This window comes from Taudactylus pleione, unplaced genomic scaffold, assembly GCF_031769625.1.
Source record: "Taudactylus pleione unplaced genomic scaffold, aTauple2 ptg000201l, whole genome shotgun sequence".
Lineage (NCBI taxonomy): Eukaryota > Metazoa > Chordata > Amphibia > Anura > Myobatrachidae > Taudactylus > Taudactylus pleione.
In genome coordinates this window covers 42,124,922-42,147,090 of record NW_028284603.1, presented here as the reverse complement: position 1 = coordinate 42,147,090, position 22,169 = coordinate 42,124,922, and the positions used below count along the sequence as shown (strand labels likewise).

At 46.2% G+C, this 22,169-nt stretch overlaps 1 protein-coding gene across 1 annotated transcript in view; it reads left to right on the top strand.

Annotated features, from left to right (window-relative positions):
* Positions 1-22,169, top strand: part of SLC24A3 (solute carrier family 24 member 3) — a 489,239-nt gene that overhangs the window by 250,665 nt on the left and 216,405 nt on the right. Inside the window, exon 3 of the mRNA XM_088477346.1 lies at positions 1,765-1,841. Coding sequence (XP_088333472.1) covers positions 1,765-1,841 — 77 coding nt within the window. The remainder of the gene's footprint in view (positions 1-1,764; positions 1,842-22,169) is intronic.

Below are 22,169 nucleotides of genomic sequence, written 5' to 3'. Positions count from 1 at the left end.
TAGAACAGGGATGGGCAATAAGTGTCTCTCCAGCTGTTGTAGAACTACACATCTCAGCATTCCCTGTCATGTGCTATTTGGTTAAGAGAACCAGATATTCCTATGGCAGTGTGCTTTGCTAATGTTTGATGAACTGAGGCTTGTGTACAGCTGCTCATCAATGGAAACTCGGTCCATGACTCTCCCGACGAACAGTTCTTGTGCTGATGTTGCTTCTAGATGCAGTTACGGGACTTGATAGTGAGCATTGAAACCGAGGACAGACAATTTTTGTGCATTAAGGGTTTCAGTATTCACCATTGTGGGTCTGATTCAGAGGTGGGCGCAATGCTGATATTTGCACAGTTCAGTGATTATTTGCTACTGCACATACGTGAAAAGTCCTGAAACCCCAATGGCTGTTATTGCATATGGAGGCGCTGGCATTAGAAACGGCGAGGCAAATCCATGAGCCTTCCTGGTGGTGTCTGGGAGGTGGCCTGAAGTGTCTGCAAAAAAAGTCAGTCTCAGGGGTTTGTTATGGGATTGTCACAGGCTGTGACAGTGTATGCAGCTGTGTTCCCTAATGCAGAGCCGCAGCCACAGAGGCCATGTTTAGCCGTAGTCGAGAAAGAGACACTGCGCCAGCCATAGGCTGGTGCAAGTGTCAATGGTAGACACAATGGCGCGCCGATGCTGGAGTTTTTGGAACAACTGGTGAATTAACATTGTCCACTGGCATTGAAAGTTGGTTTATCAGGGTCTGCACTGTTTGGCGCACACTAGTATACATTGGGAAGGCGACTCCGCAAATCATTGCAACCGCGTTGGCTTTAGAATCAAACCCTCTGTGAGCTTGTGTGGTCTAACGCTTTGTGTCTGAGCCATTGTTGCTGCTATAGGTTTCTACTTCACAATAACAGCACTTACATTTGAATGGGGCAGAACTACAGTAGGAAGAAATTTGATGTACTGACTTGCTGGGAAGGAAACACCCTATGATACTGACACATTGAGAGTCACTGAGCTTTTCCGTATGACCAATTCTACTGCTAATGTTTGACTATGGAGATTGTATGAATGGGTGTGCGAAAAATGGCCAAACACTCTGAGTAGAAAGAATAGCCACATACTTTGTCATCTGGCTACAGTGCCATAACAGGGTTTCCGAGCGCCCTGTGCTGGCCTTGCCCCTAAGCGCATGATGTCATGATGTCACGTAGAGGTTCTTGTCAGCCCATGAAGTACAGCACTGCCCGTAGTGTCCACCGGGCACTCTGAGCAGCTGTACTTACATGCGACAGGGTGCATGGAATTCTCGGAGCATCCAAAAGACTTGCATGCCAGGGCGGTCGGGAGGCATGGCAATGGCGTACAGCAGATGTGGCAGAGTTGTGCAGAGGCAGAGCTGGACAGCGGCCGAGAATTCCCAGACACCACGCTTCTGGGATGAGAAGGCATCTGGACTCCAGACAGTCAATGTAGTTAATTACCAGACTGTCCAGAGCATAACCGTATGGGTGGTAACCCTACTTGGGAGTAACCATAATCTGCTGCAGAATGAAATTAATATGTTTTGGGGAATGGTTTCAACTAATTTATTTTCCATTCTGTAATGTGCACTAGTGAGTCCATCTTGGAGCTTGGAGAGCACTGATAGGTCACCTTTTAGTTTCCAGGCTTCTTAACTTTAGAATCAAGACTGTCTCCTTCTTATTATTTGGTTTGGATGCCCTGCTCTTGATAATGGAGTCTAACCTTTACTGTTATTTTCTTTTCTTACAGCGCTTCATGAATTCCCTAGTGACATCTTCTCAAACGAGGACCGACGGCATGGAGCAATCATTCTGCATGTCGTATTTGTAAGTTACTGATTTTATCAGCTTTTCTTGTGCAGCATGCTTATTACTTTCTATAGCATGTCTTTTCTCAAAATGAAAGAGAAAAGGAACGAAGCATAAGTGGGAACTTAACAGGATTTACCACATAACTCTATTTTCCATATCCTAGCCCCTTCTACATAAGGTAAGCATAGCTAGTGTCTATTATACCTCTTTCACATCGCAAAAGTAACACGATATATTGCCGAGTCGACCCGGGTTGAGGTGCAGTGTGAACGCACCAACAGAAAAATTGCAGTGTCCAGGGACTTTGCATTTCAACCCTGCAATCGACCAGAGTTGAACTCAGCAATAAGCCGGGTTGATGTGCAGTGTGAACAGGCCCAACCTGGGTTATTTAACCCCGGACTCAGCAAACACCACTGATTGGATGTTCCTGGGTCTCACTTGATGATGTCAGCAGCCAATCAAACAGGCAGCACACTGCAGACAACAGCAGAGGCAGTATTCTGGCAGCCTGGAAGGGGTTAATACTACTGTCATTACAGTGAAGGCTAATAGAAGTGAACTGTACACTATGCTGTCATCATGCTCTCACTGGCTGAATCAAACAGCAGTAAAGCACAAACACTCATGAACTCTGGGCTACACAGTGATAATCCACTAGCCATGATTCCTGCAATGCTGTGAGCAGTCCCCACCCCCTCCCTTTTGTGATCTTATCTTTGTGAGCCTGAAAAAGTAAAGTGTTAATGACATCCATAGTTAACAGGGCTGACCCGGGTTCAGTGTGAACAGGGCCAACCTGGGAATAACCCTGGTTGAAGGTGCAGTGTGAAAGGGGTCTGACCCAGGTCGCAGCTGGGTTGGACCTGTGTTCAAAATCCTGGGTAAGAGCCGAGTTTGCGATGTGAAAGGGATATTATTAAGAAGCATAGCATAGTGAATATGCAAGAAGCATGCCATCTAAGTTGTGGGGGTCCCCTCCAAACCACTTGGAGCCTACCCCCTTCCCCCCAAGCCACACAGAGCCTACCCCCTGCCCCTTGTTGTAGGAGTAGCATAGGTTGGACCAACTATTTACATAAAGGGACACTTTAGTTATAGAACAATTTGTATAAATAATTTTACTGCTCTTTTTTCTTAAAAAAAATAAACTGCCATTTGCATTGGTGTCTATTTGAGGTACAGTCCTTAGCTTAGAATCAGCACACAGTACCAAAGGTCTATTTTATAAATGCAAATAATGCAATATAGCTGTTCCGGTCTAAACCCCGACAGGGGAAACCCGACAAGGGTTTTAAGATAGGCGTCGAAATACCAACGCCTATCTTAATCCCGATGGGGGAATCCAGAAGGACGCCAGCCCAAACTAGGTAAGTCCGGGGCGCCCTTAGCTGTTAGCCGCGCGGTGAGTTGAGGGTTAGGTTTAGGTAGCTTAGCGGGGTTAGCGTTAGGTTTTGAGGGGAGGCAAGGCACCCCTAGGGAGAAGGGTTAGGCACCACTGGGGGGGGAGGGTTAGGCACTAAGGGGGAAGACTTAGGTTTAGGCACTAACCGGGAGGGTTAGGGTGCGGGGTTGGGAGGGTTAGAGTTAGGCTACAAGAAGGGAGGGTTAGGGGGATAAGGGGGGAGGGTAAGTATACTTACCAGACCTATGTCGGGATACCAACCATCGGGATGCCGCTGTCGGTATTTTGACAGGAGGCATCCCGACAGCCGGCATTATATACCAATTCTGTTGTAATCTAATCATTTATACAAGAATTCAGTGTAGTTACACTGTTGGTTTTGTGGCCTGTTTACCCTATTTCACTATTGTTTTTTTTTTTGTTTCTTTCTTTCTGAGGTCTTTTTCTTGTGCTCTGTCCATGTGAAATCATGCCTGTGATATGTTTGAGGCCTTCAAACTGGGTAAATTTGATCAAAACTAAAACTTTTCAAGCATCTATTATAATTCTTCAGTGAGTTACACGTAACATAGATAATGAGAACAAATTTCATCATAACATAAATGCTCTGGTTGTTTCTGCAGCTTCTCCTCTTTTACAAAAATTAAATTTTTTTGTATTTTAAGCTGCTGTATTTGGCGCTTTCTTATTTATTATAATTAGATACATGTACTGTATTTAATACATGCAGTGCAGTACATTTTGGTGCGTATGTCCATATGTCATCTAGAATTTGTAGATACATTATTTAGGTCAGCACACTTTTTCATTTCTTTTCACCTATATTAGATATTCATATATGCCTAAGGCTATTTAAATAAATCACGCCACCAGCACTGAGATTTATTTTTGTAAAAAGAAATATGAATATGGATATTTCTTGCATCGTTGTGATTTGATTGCTAAAATTGTAAGTTGTCTTATTTAAAGGAACTTAGACTAAAACTAGCAACATAAAGTATTTTTCCTCCTACATAACTGCATGTATATACAGAAGACAGCACAACAGGGATTACTGTCATGTAAACACTCAATCCCCCATACACACCCATAGGGGGCACCATGAATCGTTAAAATGACTTCTTCAGTGGAAATTTGGATACCCTCCTCCATGCTTTAAGCCAGGTACAGAGCACTGCATTGCTGAGCCACATTGCGCAGTTTGCAGCGATGTGGTTCCAGCCTCCTGGGTAGTGGGTGTAACGAATACTTGCATGCCCTCTCACCTCCAGGCCACATAATGGACACACTCCTTAATTCAGAGTAACTTCTGCCTTTGCTTTTAGATTAAATGTTTGAATATCTGTAATGAAATACCCATTGCTATTTGTGACAAATAAAGGAATTGCTATATTTACTAAGCATAATCATGTGTCACGGAGAAGTTATTAATTGTAGTTGTGGTAAGGCCACAGAATAGGTTCCCCTCCCTTTTTATATGAAAATCCTGGACTCCCATGTGACCTAAAGTTTGCTCATGCCATAAAATCCACTCCATACATTCCATTGAGTACTAAATAAGATGAAACAGGTATTGGAACCTATTGCAATATTTTATGTTAATTTGGGTTCATCAAGAGTTTGAATAGTAGTATTGAGTTATACCGTCTTGGGTTCAGTTCTCAAGTGGTTTCTCTCACAAATCAAACAGCCATCAGTGATGGCTGGCACATCCAGGGGTGTAATTGAGGGACTGGGAGTTGCCATGGTGATATTTATTTCACACTGATACATTTTGTGCACACTTCTGAGGGATCAGATTGGACCTCTTCACTTGATATGCTGAAGTTCTAAGTGGTTTATAACCTGAAGACTTTTCTGTAATGGGAATTGATCAAACTGACAAAGGTTAAACTTGTACCAACCAACAGGCCTATTGTAGGGCAGGGCATCGATTTGTACAACTGTTCCCTAAATTGGATGAGTGTAATCCAGAAAGTAAAGACGGTTTGCACATTCCCACCGTGTAGGTCATTCACTCTCCCCAATTTATGGTCGGGTGGTCCCCCTAATCATTTTCTAAGCGCTCTGTGAGTACCGTGCTGTTTGTTGTTTTTGGCGATGTTGTGCATTGTTAAGATGAATGATACAAAATCCTTCTAACCATGACGTGTGGAGAGATATTCAATACTTAAATGCACAGAAAACGAGACCTGAATAAATGTATTGTCGATTATAGCAGGTGTATCGTGATGTGAAAAAGTTGTGTGAAAAGTTCAATAATGGATGAACAAACATGCTTGACGAAGATCAACCGGGACACTTGTCACAGTTTTGGGTGGGAGGCTTTCTATCATCCACACTCTAGGCCAGAACTTGCTCCAAGTGATTTTCATCTTTTCGCTAAGCTCAAAGAGTTCCTGGACAGGAAACGGTTTGTAAGTGACTTTTTGGAAGTGATGTTGAGTTGATGCCTTCAGTCAGCAACTGGTTCAGTGGACCGAAGAGGATTCTAAAGCTCATGTTTGAATTAAGGTTTTTTTTGTTTGTTTTTTACTGGCAAACGGTGTGTACTTTCTGGATTACCCTAGTAGTTTGAGGTTCCATCATATACTGAGCAAACTCTGTGATTGACTGATGGGTTTCGTGAGGCATACTGTTACTTTTACCTCATACCCAATAAATTGGTATATGACTTAAGCTTATCAATTCAGTAGGCTCTAGTGATATCACTGAGGCATTAGGCACTTTGCATTCCTACTTAGGGCCGGATTCAATTAGCCGTGAAAAGTGCAGTTTGGAGAAAAGTTTTCACCGAGTTGCGATTTTCGTCTGTTTTCTACTTTTATCCGTATTCAATTCCAGGACGTTTTTGCCTACACAAAAACTTTACATGGAAAAATAGTCAAAAAAGTTTCTCCACATATAGGAAGGCGAATTTGAAGTGCAAAATCGCTATTTTGTAGTGCAAATGTGGGGGATTGATCCAGAACCCTTTGGACACCCCCTAATGACTAATCAGTGGAAAACAAAACGTAAAAAAAAAATTTAAACAGCAAAAATGACATGTCATTATTGGGGCGAAAATGTAAAAAGTGTTGGAAAATGGGTAAAAAGTAGGAGGGCCTGGTATTTTGGGGGGCTATATGGAGACAGGTGTTTTTGAGATTGCAGCAGGTGTATTTTTACATTATTTTAAATCTTCATTTTAAATCAAAATATACTAGTACCCATTTTCATGTACCCCAAATGTAACTACGGTACTTATTTTTCTGAAAAAAAAAACATTGCTTTCTATCATTTACATATGCAAATATGCATATAACAGCCCTTTGCCTCAAAATAAGTCACTAAATACTTTTATTAGGGCTACTAACGCTATTCTATATTGATTCCTAGGGTCACAGAAGCTTTTTATGGGGTACAGACTGATTTCCCCGAAAAAATATATCCTTTTCACTAGTTTCGCTTTGTAAAACATTCGCCTATCCGCGTTTTTGCCTGTTTTACAATTGAATAGGGCGATAAGCGGGGATGCGCATGGTGAAAACATTGCGGCAAAACAGGCGAAAGAGGCAAATTCATTTCGCTTTTCACCAGCCGGCACTTTTCGTGGCTAATTGAATTGAGCCCTTAATTGCTAAGCTTCACTTTTAAATATTGGATTAGCCTATAAAATGACTGTTTCTACTAGGAGACTTTAATGTGAACATCTTGGCCGTTCTACAAGAAATATTTTGTGCACATTGATCCTTCCAATAATTTTCAACATTTCAAAAAACTGTCCAAAAAGCAGATATTTTGAAGTACTTTTGCAACCCTTACCAATTGTCTGAACTAAAGATAGGAAAGGCCAATAACCTAAGCAGTACTGCTCCAGAACTGCTTATAGAGCACTTGTCGTATGTATAATGTGGCATTATGGCCACAATTTTTTTGCTCATACACAAAATGAGATGTCAGCTCCCTTCCCTGCCAGTATTAGTTGTCAAGAACAGACAAATGTAGAGTGTTCTATGGAAAATGGTGAAAAACAAAATGGTACAGGGTGTTTCACTCACTATTAGCCCAAAATTTTCTTATAACTTTTAAAGAAATTGACGTAATTTAGTGAAATTTGACCCAGCCCCACCTCATGTCTGTGTGTTACGTGTCAATATGAACCGGTGCACAGCTGAACAACGCGTATTTATTGTCCAGACATACTGGAGTCAATATAGGTTTATATTGGCAGGTAACACACAGACACGATGAATGTGGACTCAGGGCTTGATTCAGAGCTGGACGCTATTTCAGAGCGCTCGCTCTGAATCAGTGCCCTTCCTCTCTTTTTTTAGAGCGGCCTCCTGGCCGCTCGCATAGCTGCGTGTGGCAACCCACAGCTATAGCGAGCGGCCAAAAAGATGGTCGCGATGGTCTTGACCATCGCGATAATCGGGCTTGCGACGAGACCCTTGTGGTAGGGTCTCGTCTGCCGCAAGCCCTGGAGTGCTTTTGACTCTATCAGAGCCAAAAGCACTCCCACTGACATCACTTGTGATGTCAATGGGGCCGGCCCCAGACGGTAGGCGTTCCCATGGGAACGCCTCCGTCAGGCCAGCCACGCCCCCGGCACGCCCACCAAAGGGGGTGTGCTGTCACTCACCATCGACAGCACGCCCCCTTTGTAGCGAGACCCATAGCGACGGCTTGCCCGTCGCTATCCGGGTCTCGCGCATGCGCACTGGCCCAACATCGACCCGCATGCGAGCGCTCAGCGCTCGCAAGCGAGTCTGAATCAGGACCTCAGTACATAACATCACTGTCAATAGCAGCACTACCTACTGACTAGCAGTGGCGGCCCCAGAGGTGGGGCTGCAGCGCAGTACAAAATTCAAATAGAGGAACCACACCAACTGGCATCCTCACTGGCATCCTCACTGGCAGTTGGTGTGGCTCCCCCTGCTGACAAGGCTGCTGTCCTTCACTTCGCGCATGCATGTACAGCTGGCATGGATGTTAATGGCGTACACTATCAACACTTGCTATGACTTCCTTATGTTTCTCATGGACCAAGGTATGTCTGTGCCACATTTTACTACATTACGTCACTTACTTAAAAAGTTATAAGAAAAACTTTAGGGCCAATAGTGAGTGAAACTACCTGTACTTCCATTTAAGCTGATTCAGGGCCTGATTCAGACCCGCTCGCGAGCGCTGAGCGCTCGCAAGCGAGTCGATGTAGCCCAAGTGCGCATGTGCACGACGGAGGCGGCTCTGTCGTGCGCATGCGCGAGAACCGAATGAAGACGGCCAAGCCGTCGTTATGGGTCTCGCACCAAAGGGGGCGTGCTGTCGATGGTGATTGACAGCACGCCCCCTTTGGTGAGCGTGCCGGGGGCGTGGCTGCCCAGACGGAGGCGATCCCAAAAACCAAAAGCACTCCAGGGCTTGCGGCAGCGAGACCCTACCGCAAGGGTCTCGTCGCAAGCCCGATGGTCGCAATGGTCTTGACCATCGCGACCATCATTTTGGCCGCTCGCTATAGCTGTGGGTGGTCACCCACAGCTATGCGAGCGGCCAGGAGCCCGCTCCAAAAACTAAGAGGGACGGCCCTGATTCAGAGCGAGCGCTCTGTCAGAGCGTCCGGCTCTGAATCAGGACCTCAGTCTCTACAAGCCAACTAATTTGTGCGCATGCACAGGATCCCAATCTTGTGCTTTCGCACATATACAAATCCTTAGGCTAGCCAGGGTAGAAGATACCACTGCCCCTCACCTGCCTGCAACCCCCCACCCCCACCCTCATCATGTCTTCTCTCCTCGCCCACAATCCCTCCACTGTGACCAAGGCAGAGGGGGAACAGAGAGGAGAGAAAGAAGGTAGAGTACAGAGATGAGAGAAGACTTGCAGAGGGAAGGGGTGGACAGAGATGAGAGAGAGGTGGGGCTGTTGAGAGATAGAGACAGACGGCAGGACAGAGATAAGAAAGTAATAGATAAGACCAAGAGAGAGAGAGAAAGAAAGACAGAGAGATCATTGGCAGAGTTGAGAAAGACAGAGATAAAATCAAGAGAGAGAGACCAATAGGACGGGGAGGGGGGTCATTGATACAATTATATTATTCAAATACCATCTGTATATTTAAAATGGACTTTGCATTCCTTACTAAGCAGCCACTATCCTCTCAGAAAGATGCAAATGCAAATCACAACTTCTAAACAAGTATTATGACCGAAGAAGGGCAAATTTCTGCCATATGCCAACCTCACTCCCTTGAACATGTGACATCATGACGTTATACTGAGTGGGCAGGGCTGCCACCACCAGGAAGAATAACACTGCCTAGAACATCCTAATGGTGCGATATAGCAGCCGATCCGACGGATTGAAACGATATCGCTGCTATATCGTTCCGTGTGTGGATATGTTATCAGCCAGTGCACGCTCCCGGGGGGTCATCCATCGCTCCTCCAGATCTTACTGCATGTTCAGTTGATCTGGGGGAGCAATTTACGATCCCATGTAGCGATATGCGGGTGGGGGAGGGGGGTGCCGCATATCGGGCAGTCAGTCACCTGATCGCTCCATGTGTGGGATCCTCTGGGTGGCTCTGCAGCAGCTCTTCTGGCTGCATTATGCCAATGCAGGTGCTCCGGAGGCGGCACCGCTCACACATCTCTAACTACGGCACTGGGCACAAGTTATGTTTGTCACTGGTCCCATTATTTCCATGAGTTTAGGAACTATTTATACCCAGTGACGGAAGTACTGTCACTGCAGAAGATGCCTGGTCTATGGGGCCTAGAGATTAGGGGGACAGGGTTATAAAAATCAATCTCCCCGAAAAGCAGATTTGAGGTCTCTAGAGGGAATCGGTATGAAATACCGCAGGCGGTTCAATTCCCGGCAGCGCCTGGCCGACAAAAGCAGAGTTCCCGGCAGCGGAAGCCCGACAGCGCTGGAAATCCAGATCGTCGCTAAGGTAAGTATAAACTAACCTAACCCCCTAACCCTAAGCCTCCTTAGGGGTGCCTACCCCTAACATCCCCCCCAAGTGCCTAACCCTAATCCCCCCTCTAAGTGCCTAACCCTAACCCCCCCCTTCCCCGCTGCCTAAACCTAAGCCCCCCCTCCCCCTAGCCTAACCCTAACCCTCCCAGGGGGGTGCCTACCCCTAAGTCCCCCCCGGGTGCCCTAAACCTAACCCTATCCCCCCACGGCTGTCCGCTCGCAGTGTCGGGGAAATGACAGGCGTCTAGATATAGACGCCCGGCATTTCATCCTCGCCGGGATATAACAGTCGGGAAGCCGGCTGTCGGGATACCAGCAGCCGCCTTCCCGATTGTATACCCTCTGGAGGGTTTATCAGCATTGTCAATTCATTTTGGCGGGGCAAACTTGATTTGTGGACCGGCTAAAGAGATGAGGTTATGGATTGGATTTATTTTATCCGGATTTTTACATTTTAAAATGTTGGAGATATGCTACAGTGGTCCTGATTCACCCGAGCATAAAGACACCCACTGCTGCCTTCTTACCTGCGTGCAACAACGCATACCTGCATAAATATCCATAACATTGAAGCACATTGGCGGCCATCTTGACCTGCCGCAGCCTTAGGTGCTCTTCTGACACACAGAGCTGCGTATGCAATAGCTAATTTATGTACGCCGTGTAACAGCATTTTAACGGAAAGGCACGCCTGCGCTTTTCTGACCACTCCCTGTTACCACCCTTAAACGCTGACAGCCTGTCAGTCACTTTGTGATGGGATCCACTGTGCGTCCGCAATCGCAATGCGATTTCTGCGCACGTGCTGTGCGGCTTATACGCATGCGCAATCGATCTGCGTGAAAATTGCATGAGCGCCCATCTTTGAATCAGGCCCAGTGTGCGATCTCCTTCTCCTACCCGGACCCTGTTCCCACATGATCACCTCCAGGGCTGGATTAAAGGGAGGGCGACATGGGCGGTCGTCCCGGGGGCCACTACACATAAGGTGCCCCCACATTCACCAGGGGTTAAAGTAAGCCGGAATGGGCGACGGAATCAGTTCCGTCTCCTCCGGCCCACCTAACTCCGACGCCGCAGGGAGGCTCCAGTAGCTGTACGCCCGCTAAGAGTTTGTTACCAGCGGGCGCCTGGCTCCCTCCCCACAGTGCCAGCCAGAGGTTGGAGCTCACACCTGAGCTCCAACTTCTGGCTCCCGCAGTGCACTTTGGGAGAGACGTCATGACTTCTCTCCCATAGTTCCGAGGAGCTGCCAGCCAGATGGACGCAAACGAGGGAGCGGGGCTTCAGGTAAGTATTGTGGGTTTTTTTTCGTATAAGCGGCTTCACTACAGTGGGCACTGCTACAGGGTACATTACTACAGGGGGCACTATTACAGGGGGCACTGCTACTGGGAGCACTACTACAGGGGGCACTACTACAGGGGACACTACTTCTGGTGGCACTACTACAGGGGGCATTACTATTGGGGGCACTACTACAGGGGACATTACTTCTGGTGGCACTACTACAGGGGGCATTACTATTGGGGGCACTACTGGGGCACTACTACAGGGGGCATTACTGCTGGGGCACTACTACAGGGGGCATTACTATTGGGGACACTACTACTGGGGGCATGACTACAGGGGGCACTACTACAGGGGACATTACTATTGGGGACACTACTACTAGGGGCATGACTACAAGGGGCATCACTACTGGGGCATTACCATTGGGGGCACTACCACAGGGGGCACTACTACTGGGGGCACTACTAATGGGGGCATTGCATAAGGGGCACCACTTATGGGGGCACTACTACTGGAGGCACTACTACTGGGGGCTCTACTATTGGGGGCAATGCTACAGGAAGCATTACTACTGGAGGGTTTACTGCTGGGGCATTACCATTGGGGACACTACTACTGGGGGCTCTACTATTAGGTGCAATACTACTGGGGGCATTAAAACAGGTGGCATCACTACTGGGGCATTACTATTGGGGGCACTACCACAGGGGCACTACTACTGGGGGCATGACTACTGGGGGCACTACTTATAGGGGCATTGCATAGGGGACACTGCATAAGTGGCACCACTCCTATGGGCACAATACTGGGGGCACTGCTTAGAGGGCACCACTACTGTGGGCTCTGTATAAGGGGCACTACCACTGTGGACACTGCCACTACTAGGGGCACCACTACTGGGGGCACTGCATAAGGGCCACTACTGGTGGCACTGCATAAGGAGCACCACTACTGGGGGCATTGCATAATGGTTACTACTGCTGTGGGCATTGTATAAGAGGCACTACTGCTGTGGGCATTATGTGTATTAGTGGCACTACTACTGTGGGCATTGTGTATAAGCAGCACTACTGTGGGCATCATGTGAAAGGGGCACTGCTGTGTGTCATAACACATAGGAACACTACTATGTTGTATAATGTGAATCAGGGGCACTATGTGCGGTGTAATGTGGATAAGATTGCGCAACTGGTGAGTAATATTTCATGTGGGTGCCTATATCTGTTTTTTTTTTCTCCTGTGGGTGTATATTGGGTTTTTTTTTCTGTGTGTGTCTGTGTTTTTTTTTCATGTGGAGCCCATTGGCCCCATTTCACAATGAGACATAACCTCTTTAGCACTCGCTAAAGGGGTTATGTCCTCCTTTCAGTATTTAACAAGCAACGCTGAGTTTAACTTATCGCTGTTTGTCTATGTGCCAGCATACGAGCAATACGGTCCCCATTGCCCATACCCCCATTTCGTCCATATTTAATAGTGGCCCCCCATATTTTTTGCACAGGGGCCCCAACAGATTTTAATCCGGCCCTGGTCACCTCCATATACTGGAAACTTTTTTGATGCACTCTGTGAATTTCACAAAGTTAAATACATAGCAAGAAATAAAATAAGCATGTTTGTACTGTGAATGTAGGTCTATAGGTTAAATGGATATGTTGCTAAAATAGAGGTTATATACTTTTCTTTTGTGTGTCCAATGGACTGAAAATGTTGATTTTGGCATTTATGTTCTATACAAGATCTGTTGGAAAAATATCTTAAAATAACACTCTAGCCCAGAACTAAAAACACATTTACTAAATTTTGCGTCAAAGCGTCCCTGCAGCGTAGCAGTGTTTGCAAAAGCCTTTTAGTGTATTTTTGTTTTATTTATTTATTTTTTTATACATTTGAAAGCTAGAGTGAGCGGATTTATTGATGGAATAACTACAGGGTTTAGATGGTGCTTGCTATCAATTATAACAAACCTTTCTTCCAAAATACCAACACCGCAGGAACTCTCACACAACTTTGTGCTGTGATTTCTCCCCAGGAAATCTATTTAAAAGGAAATGGACAAAAGATATGAGTCATTGTAGACTCAGAGTATTTTATTGCAAATGAATCATACTTTTGTTGCAGCAGGAGAACGTTCAGCACTGTAAGTCTACTTGCATTTAGGTATCTATCAAATCAAAGCTCTCAGGGATACAGGACGACAAAATAATCTAAAAAGAACAGAAGTAAATGTCTGTGGCATATAACACTGCGACATCTGGAATTTACTGAGCAGGGGCGCAACTAGGGTAGGGCGAGCGGGGCTTTTTCTATATTTCACTCTATGTAAGTTTTGTTATCTTAATACTAATATTAAAAGTTATATTTTAATCAATTTCAATAGTGCACCAACAAAGAGGACATTTTTTTATTTTTATTTTGTTCAATAGTACTTTATTATTGTCCCCGGCAGCACCCTCTATTACTATATCATCAAATACTATTGGTGAACTGTTCAAATCTGGGGCTTTATACTAATTATACTGAAGTATATCTACTGGTGCAGAAGTCTTTCCCAATCCCCTTTCCTTCAATAACGAGCGGGGCACGTGCCCTGGGCGCCATAGGACAGGCGGGGCGTGGGGGGTGGGGGCGCGCCACCGGCCATGGTCCGGCCCGTCCTGGTTAGGCAGTGTAGTGCTGACCGCAATGTGTGCGGTCAGCACTACACATTTACACAGGACCGGCGCTGGGCTTCCCTGCGCCCAGTGCTGGTCCTGTGCTGCACAGCTGAGCCCCTTCCCTCCCCTTGAGCCAATAGCCAATAGCGCCAGGAGGAGGGTGAGAGGCGGGCTCAGGCTGTGCAGTTTAACACACACATCGCCGCCAGCGCGGCAGCGATGTGTGTGTTAACCACCAGCCAATGAGAGTCACACAGACTCTCGTTGGCTGCTGCTGCTGCTGCACACACATCACCGCCGCGCGGCGGCGATGTGTGTGTTAACCAGCAGCCAATGAGAGTCACACAGACTCTCATTGACTGCTGCAGTGCCCACTGCAAGAGCCGGGCTGGAGCTCACTCCTAGTGTGATGCCATGGGGCGGTTCTTCTGGGTTGGCCTGGGGCGTCCCGTGCCCTGTATTTGTTCCATAGGAGTATTAGGGACCTGCCTGATAGAGGTCACCTGGACGCGGTGGGCAGGCAAATAATTATGGCCATTATTATGCTAGGAACCTCTTGGATGCAATTTAGCATCGGGATGGGGAACCTCTACTGGGGACTACTACTGGGGGGAAATTACTACTGGGGGCACTATATAAGGGGCTTACTACTAGGGGCACAAGGAAAACTACTACTGGGGACACTATATAAGGGGCTTACTACTAGGGGACCAATACTGGGGGCACTAAATAGGGAGGACCACTACAGGGGGCACTGTATAAGGGCACTGGATAGGGGGAACACTACTTGAGTCTTGGTTCTGTTCACTCGCTTTATTGATCCGACAGTTCATTTGGTCCTGGAAAAGACCTACAATTAGACGTGATTTATTATCACGCCAAAAACAGGTGGGTGATCTTCAACTCCCGGACATTAAATCTTATTATCATGCCATACATCTCAATAGAATCCTTGAATGCACCTGAAGCAGAGACATTAAGCAATGGGCCGCCATAGAAGGCTGCTTCATGAAACAGCAACCTGAAATAGTGCCATAGTTATACTCTCTTCCCAAAATCTCTCCTCCTCACCCAACAATATCTCCCACGCTTTCCCCTTGAGATGTCACCCTTCTATTTCCTCGAGCTTTGGCCCTCTCACCTCATATTTGGCTAATCCCGCATTTCTTGCAGGCATCAACCCTTCCCACTTCTACAACTGAACCGCTGCGGGTCCCATTCGAGTCGGCCAGCTGGTGACCGCTTCGGGCATTAAACTATTCTCGGAGATCTAAGATTGGGACATCTCTCACTCCGATTTTTGGAAATTCCTACAAGTACGTCCTTTCCTAACCTCAGACAATAGGGCTGCCCTAGCTAAGAGGGACCTTACTTCTTTTGAGAAGCTATGTGTCTCCCCCCGATTCCCCTCTTACACAGGGTCCACCCTGTACCAACTATTACTAATTAATCAGGCATCCTCCATTCCACCCTGGGTTCAGAGTGGCAGAATATTTTTCTTAAAGCTCTTTCAAACTATATTTGTATTACTGTTAAAGAGACACAATATAAGATTTTAATGCAATGGTATAGAGTGACACCCCTCTTTGCTGCATGCTATATTTCCATCAGTTTCCAGTTCCTGCTGGAGATGCTCAGCCGCCATAGGCTCTCTGTGACATGTATGGTGGGATTGTCCACGTCTATCAAACTTGCAGTCTGATATTATTTCCATCTCCTGCATTCTGGCTACTTAACCACTCTCCAATCCCGCTGGCCAAATACAAGGAATCTTTGCTTCGCCATCTTAGTAATGCAGCACGCTTTGACATTCCAGTACTTTGTAATTCTACTAAACCCCCCACACGCAAAGACTAGGGACTCGCAAGCGGACTAGGGACTGTGCGCTCGCAAGCGGCCCAATGGTTTGCATACGCATATGCACACGCTTCGTTCTGCGCATGTGCAGGACGACGTTCCGTGGCGTCTGCGCCCCTTTGTCAAGGTGAGTAATCTTGACAAAGGGGCGCAGATGCCCTGAAATGTCGGCCTGTCTATGTAATATGATTTAAATACATTTTGTTGATTGCCACTCAAGCCTCGGAGTGCCGCTATTTTTTGCTCGTATTATATATATATATATATATATATATATATACACTAGCAGGTGTAGGGAGAGCACTCACCAGACTTCTCAATATTGTAGATAAGAGAAGTTCAAAAAATTTGACATTTATTCCATAAAGCAGTCGACGTTTCGTCTTCAAAATAAGCCTTTGTCAAGACAGAATTGTAACAGTCCACCACCAATAACATATATATATTTATTGTGACAGGGACAGCCTGCGATCACATGAGGTTAATGTGGAGCAGCAGGTTTGTGCAGAAATGGAGCAATAAAACAGCATGGTAACGAGCTCCAGGCCAGGTTTTCCTGGACTCTGTTGTAAGCCACAAGCAAGACTAATTGGCAGCACCTGTTATCTCTCTTTAAAGTTGTGTCAGTGCAGGTCTACAGTGATCGTGATGGGGAAATAGTTGCCCAGGTTATAGGCTCGGGAGTGACTAGTGTATTGCTATTTGGAAGACTCTGTGTACCAGCCTGTAACATCTTGCCTGTGAACACTGCACTGTCCTGTATACCTGCCTGTGGTGAGGAAATAAAGCTTCTGTTGGATTTTACCCAGTCAATGTGATTACAGTCATTATATATATATATATATATATATATATATATATATATATATATACTGTAATGACTTGGGTTGGGGTAATTAGCTTGGTAGATGGGTGTCAGTCGTGCAGTGTTAGGTGCTTTAATCAGGGTCCACACATAGCTTTCAAGTTATTAATAAAATAAAAGTGCTTTACTGTCAGCATTTAAAGGTAAATGACAGGGCACTGACTCACTTCTTTGCCCCTGACTAACCTTGCACAGCTAGTCTGCAAATAACGTCCAAAGGGAAAGGACGCTTGCAAGCGGGTCGATGTTGTGCGAATGCGCATGCGCGCGACGGAGGGAGCTCCGTCGTGCGCATGCGCGAGACCTGGCGGGCGACGAGGAATACGTCGCTCGGGGTCTCGCACCAAAGGGGGCGTGCTGTCGATGGTGAGTGACAGCATGCCCCCTTTGGTGGGCGTGCCGGGGGCGTGGCTGCCAGATGGAGGCGTTCCCATGGGAACGCCTACCGTCTGAAGCCGGCCCCACTGACATCAGTAATGATGATGTCAGTGGGAGTGATGATGTCAGTGGGAGTGATTTTGGCTCTGATAGAGCCAAAATCACTCCTGGGCTTGCGGCAGCGAGACCCTACCGCAGGGTCTCGTCGCAAGCCCGATGGTCGCGATGGTCTTGACCATCGCGACCATCTTTTTGGCAGCTCGCATATGCTGTGGGTGGTCACCCACAGCTATGCGAGCGGCCAGGAGGCCGCTCCATTTTCTGGGAAGAGGGCACTGATTCAGAGCGAGCGCTCTTGTCAGAGCGTTCGGCTCTGAATCAGGCCCAAAGTCTCTCTCTGCTTTCTGCAGAATAACACTGGGATAGTTAGGCTGGCCTAGCTTGGCCGCTGGCTTCTCAATTGTCAGCTGTCCTGTTTCCTCTAACAGGTTAACACATGCTCTGGCCTGGTCTTTAGCTAGCTGACTCCCACAGCCTCACAGTTGCAGTCTTAACTCTTTTAGAGGTTTATCGTTCTCCCTACCTTCTGTAGGTCAACCCCGGCTTCCTAGCCACCAGTGGCTTCCCAGCACACACTGGGCCTGATTCAGACTCGCGAGTGCTGAGCGCTCGCAAGCGGGTCGATAGTGCCTTAGTGCGCATGCGCATGATGGAGGGAGCTCTGTCGTGCGCATGCTCGAGACCCGCATAGCGACGGCCAAGCCGTCACTATGGGTCTCGCACCAAAGGAACGCCTACCATGGGAACGCCTACTGTCTGGGGCCGGCCCCACTGACATCACTAGTGATGTCAGTGGGAGTGCTTTTGGCTCTGATAGAGCCAAAAGCACTCCTGGGCTTGCGGCAGCGAGACCCTACCGCTGGGTCTCGTCGCAAGCCCGATGGTCGCGATGGTCTTGACCATCGCGACCATCTTTTTGGCCACTCGCATAAGCTGGGGTGGTCACCCACAGCTATGCGAGCGGCCAGGAGGCCACTCCAATTTTAGGTAGGAGGGCCCTGATTCAGAGCGAGCGCTCTTGTCAGAGCGTCCGGCTCTGAATCAGGCCCACTGGTCCCCAATTGCAGTCCCACCTGGACTGTGTGACTGCTCCAGCTGTTAGCTGAGCTAACACCTGACTTTTTCTTGCCCGTGTGGGCTGATCCCTCCAGCCCTAAACAGGAACAGCTGCTCACCAGTGCCATATATATATATAACTTATACTATATTAAAACCATTCGCTGTATTTGCCTTTATACTTAATTTGGGACTTGGTCTGTGCAAAGGGCAGCAATTAGGTGAGCTAACACCTGATTTTTATACCCTGTGTGAGTTGATTTCTCCAGCCCTACACAGAAACAGCTGCTCACCAGCGCCATCTTTGGTGATACAGCTGGATTATGGGAGGGGCGACGGGGCGGTCATCCAGGGGCATCCACACCACCAAAAATATTGACTGGAACCTGGCCACTCACCCTGGACAGCTTCCGGTCCTGGCAGCATCACAGCACAGTTTCCCTGCCACTGATTCACGGACCCAACAGTGGCTCTCTATGGAAGCCCCGCCCCCTTGTTGACATAATGCCACGATTCGCAGGTGCACGGATAGGGGACGGGGCCTAATGCAGTGAAGTGTCCGCCCCCATCAGGAGGCTGATGGATTGCCTGCTGCAGCTGCAGGAGCTTTCTGTATGCACTCCCTTCCCCCCCTGTCCCGTCCTCCCTCTCTCGCCCTTCCTCTCTCCCTCTCTCTTCCTCTATTTCCCTCTTTGTCTCCCTCCCCATCGCACTCTGTTTCACTCCCTACTCCTCTCTCCCTTTCTCCTTCCCTCCCTGTCCCTTCTTCCCTCTCTCCCTCCCTCCCTCCCTCTTTGTCTCTCTCCTCCCTCCCTGTTCCTTCCTCCCTCTCCCTCCCTTTCTCTCTCCCTCCATCCCTTTCTCTCTTTCCTTACTCCCTCTCTGTCTCTCTCCTCCCTCCCTCTCTCTCTCCCTCTATCTCACTCCCTGTCCCTCCCTCCCTCTCTCTTCCTTCTCTCTCCCCCTCCCTCTCTCTCCCCCCTCCTCCCCTTTCTCTATACTGTATATATCTATATCTATCTATATCTTTCTATACATATATCTATCTCAATTTATATATCTATCTTATCTATATATATATATATATATATATATATATACAGTCAGGTGCATAAATATTGGGACATTGACAGAATTTTCATATTTTGGCCTCTATTCACCACCACAATGGCTTTGAAATGAAACAAACAAGATGTGCTTTAACTGCAGACTTTCAGATTTAATTTGAGGGTAATTGCATCCAAATCAGGTGAACGGTGTAGGAATTACAACAGTTTCAATATGAGCCTCCCACTTTTTAAGGGGCCAAAAGTAATGGGACTATCAACTCAAAAGCTATTTCATGGACAGTTGTGGGCTATTCCCTCGTTATTTCATTATCAATTAAGCAGGTAAAAGGTCTGGAGTTGATTCTAGGTGTGACATTTGCATTTGGAATCAGTTGCTGTCGACTCTCAATATGAGATCCAAAGAGCTGTCACTATCAGTGAAGCAAGCCATCATTAGGCTGAAAAATCAAAACAAACCCATCAGAGAGATAGCTAAAACATTAGGTGTGGCCAAATCAACTGTTTGGAACAGTCTTAAAAAGAAAGAATGCACCGGAGAGCTCAGCAACACCAAAAGACCCAGAAGACCATGGAAAACAACTGTGGTGGATGACAGAAGAATTATTTCCCTGGTGAAGAAAAACCCCTTCACAACATTTGGCCAAATCAAGAACACTCTCCAGGAGGTAGGTGTATATGTGTCAAAGTCAACAATCAAGAGAAGACTTCACAAGAGTGAATAAAGAGTGTTCACCACAAGATGTAAACCATTGGTGAGCCTCAAAAACAGGAAGACCAGATTACAGTTTGCCAAACAACATCTCAAAAAGCCATTACAGTTCTGGAACAACATCCTATGGACAGATGAGACAAAGATCAACTTGTACCAGAGTGATGGGAAGAGAAGAGTATGGAGAAGGAAAGGAACTGCTCATTATACAAAACACCACCTCATCAGTGAAGCATGGTGGTGGTAGTGTCATGGCGTGGGCATATATGGCTGCCAATGGAACTGGTTCCCTTGTATTTATTGATGATGTGACTGCTGACAAATGCAGCAGAATGAATTCTAAAGTGTTTCGGGCAATATTATATGCTCATATTCAGTCAAATGCTTCAAAACTCATTGGACAGCGCTTCACAGTACAGATGGACAATGACCCGAAGCATACTGCAAAAGCAACCAAAGAGTTTTTTAAGGCTAAAAAGTGGAATGTTATGCAATGGCCAAGTCAATCCCGAGACCTGAATCCGATTGAGCATGCATTTCACTTGATGAAGACAAAACTGAAGGGAAAATGCCCCAAGAACAAGCAGGAACTGAAGACATTTGCAGTAGAGGCCTGGCAGAGCATCACCAGGGATGAAACCCAGTGTCTGGTGATGTCTATGCGTTCCAGACTTCAGGCTGTAATTGACTGCAAAGGATTTGCAACAAAGTATTAAAAAGTGAAAGTTAGATTTAGGATTGTTTAGTTTGTCCCATTACTTTTGGCCCCTTAAAAAGTGGGAGGCACATATAGAAACCGTTGTAATTCCTACACCATTCACCTGATTTGGATGTAATTACCCTCAAATTAAATCTGAAAGTCTGCAGTTAAAGCACATCTTGTTTGTTTCATTTCAAAGTCATTGTGGTGGTGAATAGAGGCCATAATATGAACATTCTGTCAATGTCCCAATATGTATGCACCTGACTATATATATATATATATATATATATATATATATATATATATATGTATATATATATATATATATATATATATATATATACAGGTTGAGTCTCCCATATCCAAATATTCCAAAATACGGAATATTCCGAAATACGGAATATTTTCTGCATGACTGAGATAGTGAAAACTTTGATTTTTGATGGTTCAATGCGCACAAACTTTGTTTAAGGCACAGAATTATTAAAAATAAAGTATAAAATGACCTATAGGCTGTGTGTATAAGGTGTATATGACACATAAATGAATTTCATGTTTTTACACAAACTTTGTTTGAGCCACAAAATTATTGAATATATTGTATAAAATTACCTTCAGGCTGTGTGTATAATGTGGATATAAATCATAAATGCATTCTGTGTTTAGATTTGGGCCGTATACCTAAGACATTTCAATATGGTATGCAATTATTCCAAAATACGGAATATTCCGATATCCAAAATACCTCTGGTCCCAAGCATTTTGGATATGGGAGACTCAACCTGTATATATATATCCTCACTAAATCCTGCGTTTCACCCTGGCAGTGGCCATAGTTTTTTATGGGGACCCCACAACTTGGTTGCCCCAGGGGCCCCCGCAATCCTTAATCCGGCCATGCATGCAGAAAATATTTTCTCATGGACAAACCTCGGCCATTCTTATTTAGCTGTTAATTGATAAATACAAACACTTAATTTGCTCGTACAAAGAGCAATCACTGTCAGATATGACCACACATAGCTGAGTCGGACACTGAGTGGCTGTATTTGCGTAATGCTGTACAAGCCTGATTTACTACTTTATGCTAATACAAGTTTCCATAGGCATAAATGCATATGAATCCATATGACTTCAAGCGTAAACCCCATGCTAAGTGCAAGAGATATGTCTGAAATAGGCTTCCCTACCCGTACACAAGGAGCTCATGCTACAATCCCACAAGACAGAATACTTCCATGTAATCATATTGTCGCTGCAGAGTTCAAGATCAAGCCAAGAACTGTCCAACTCCCAATTGGACAGAGATATGGAAAAT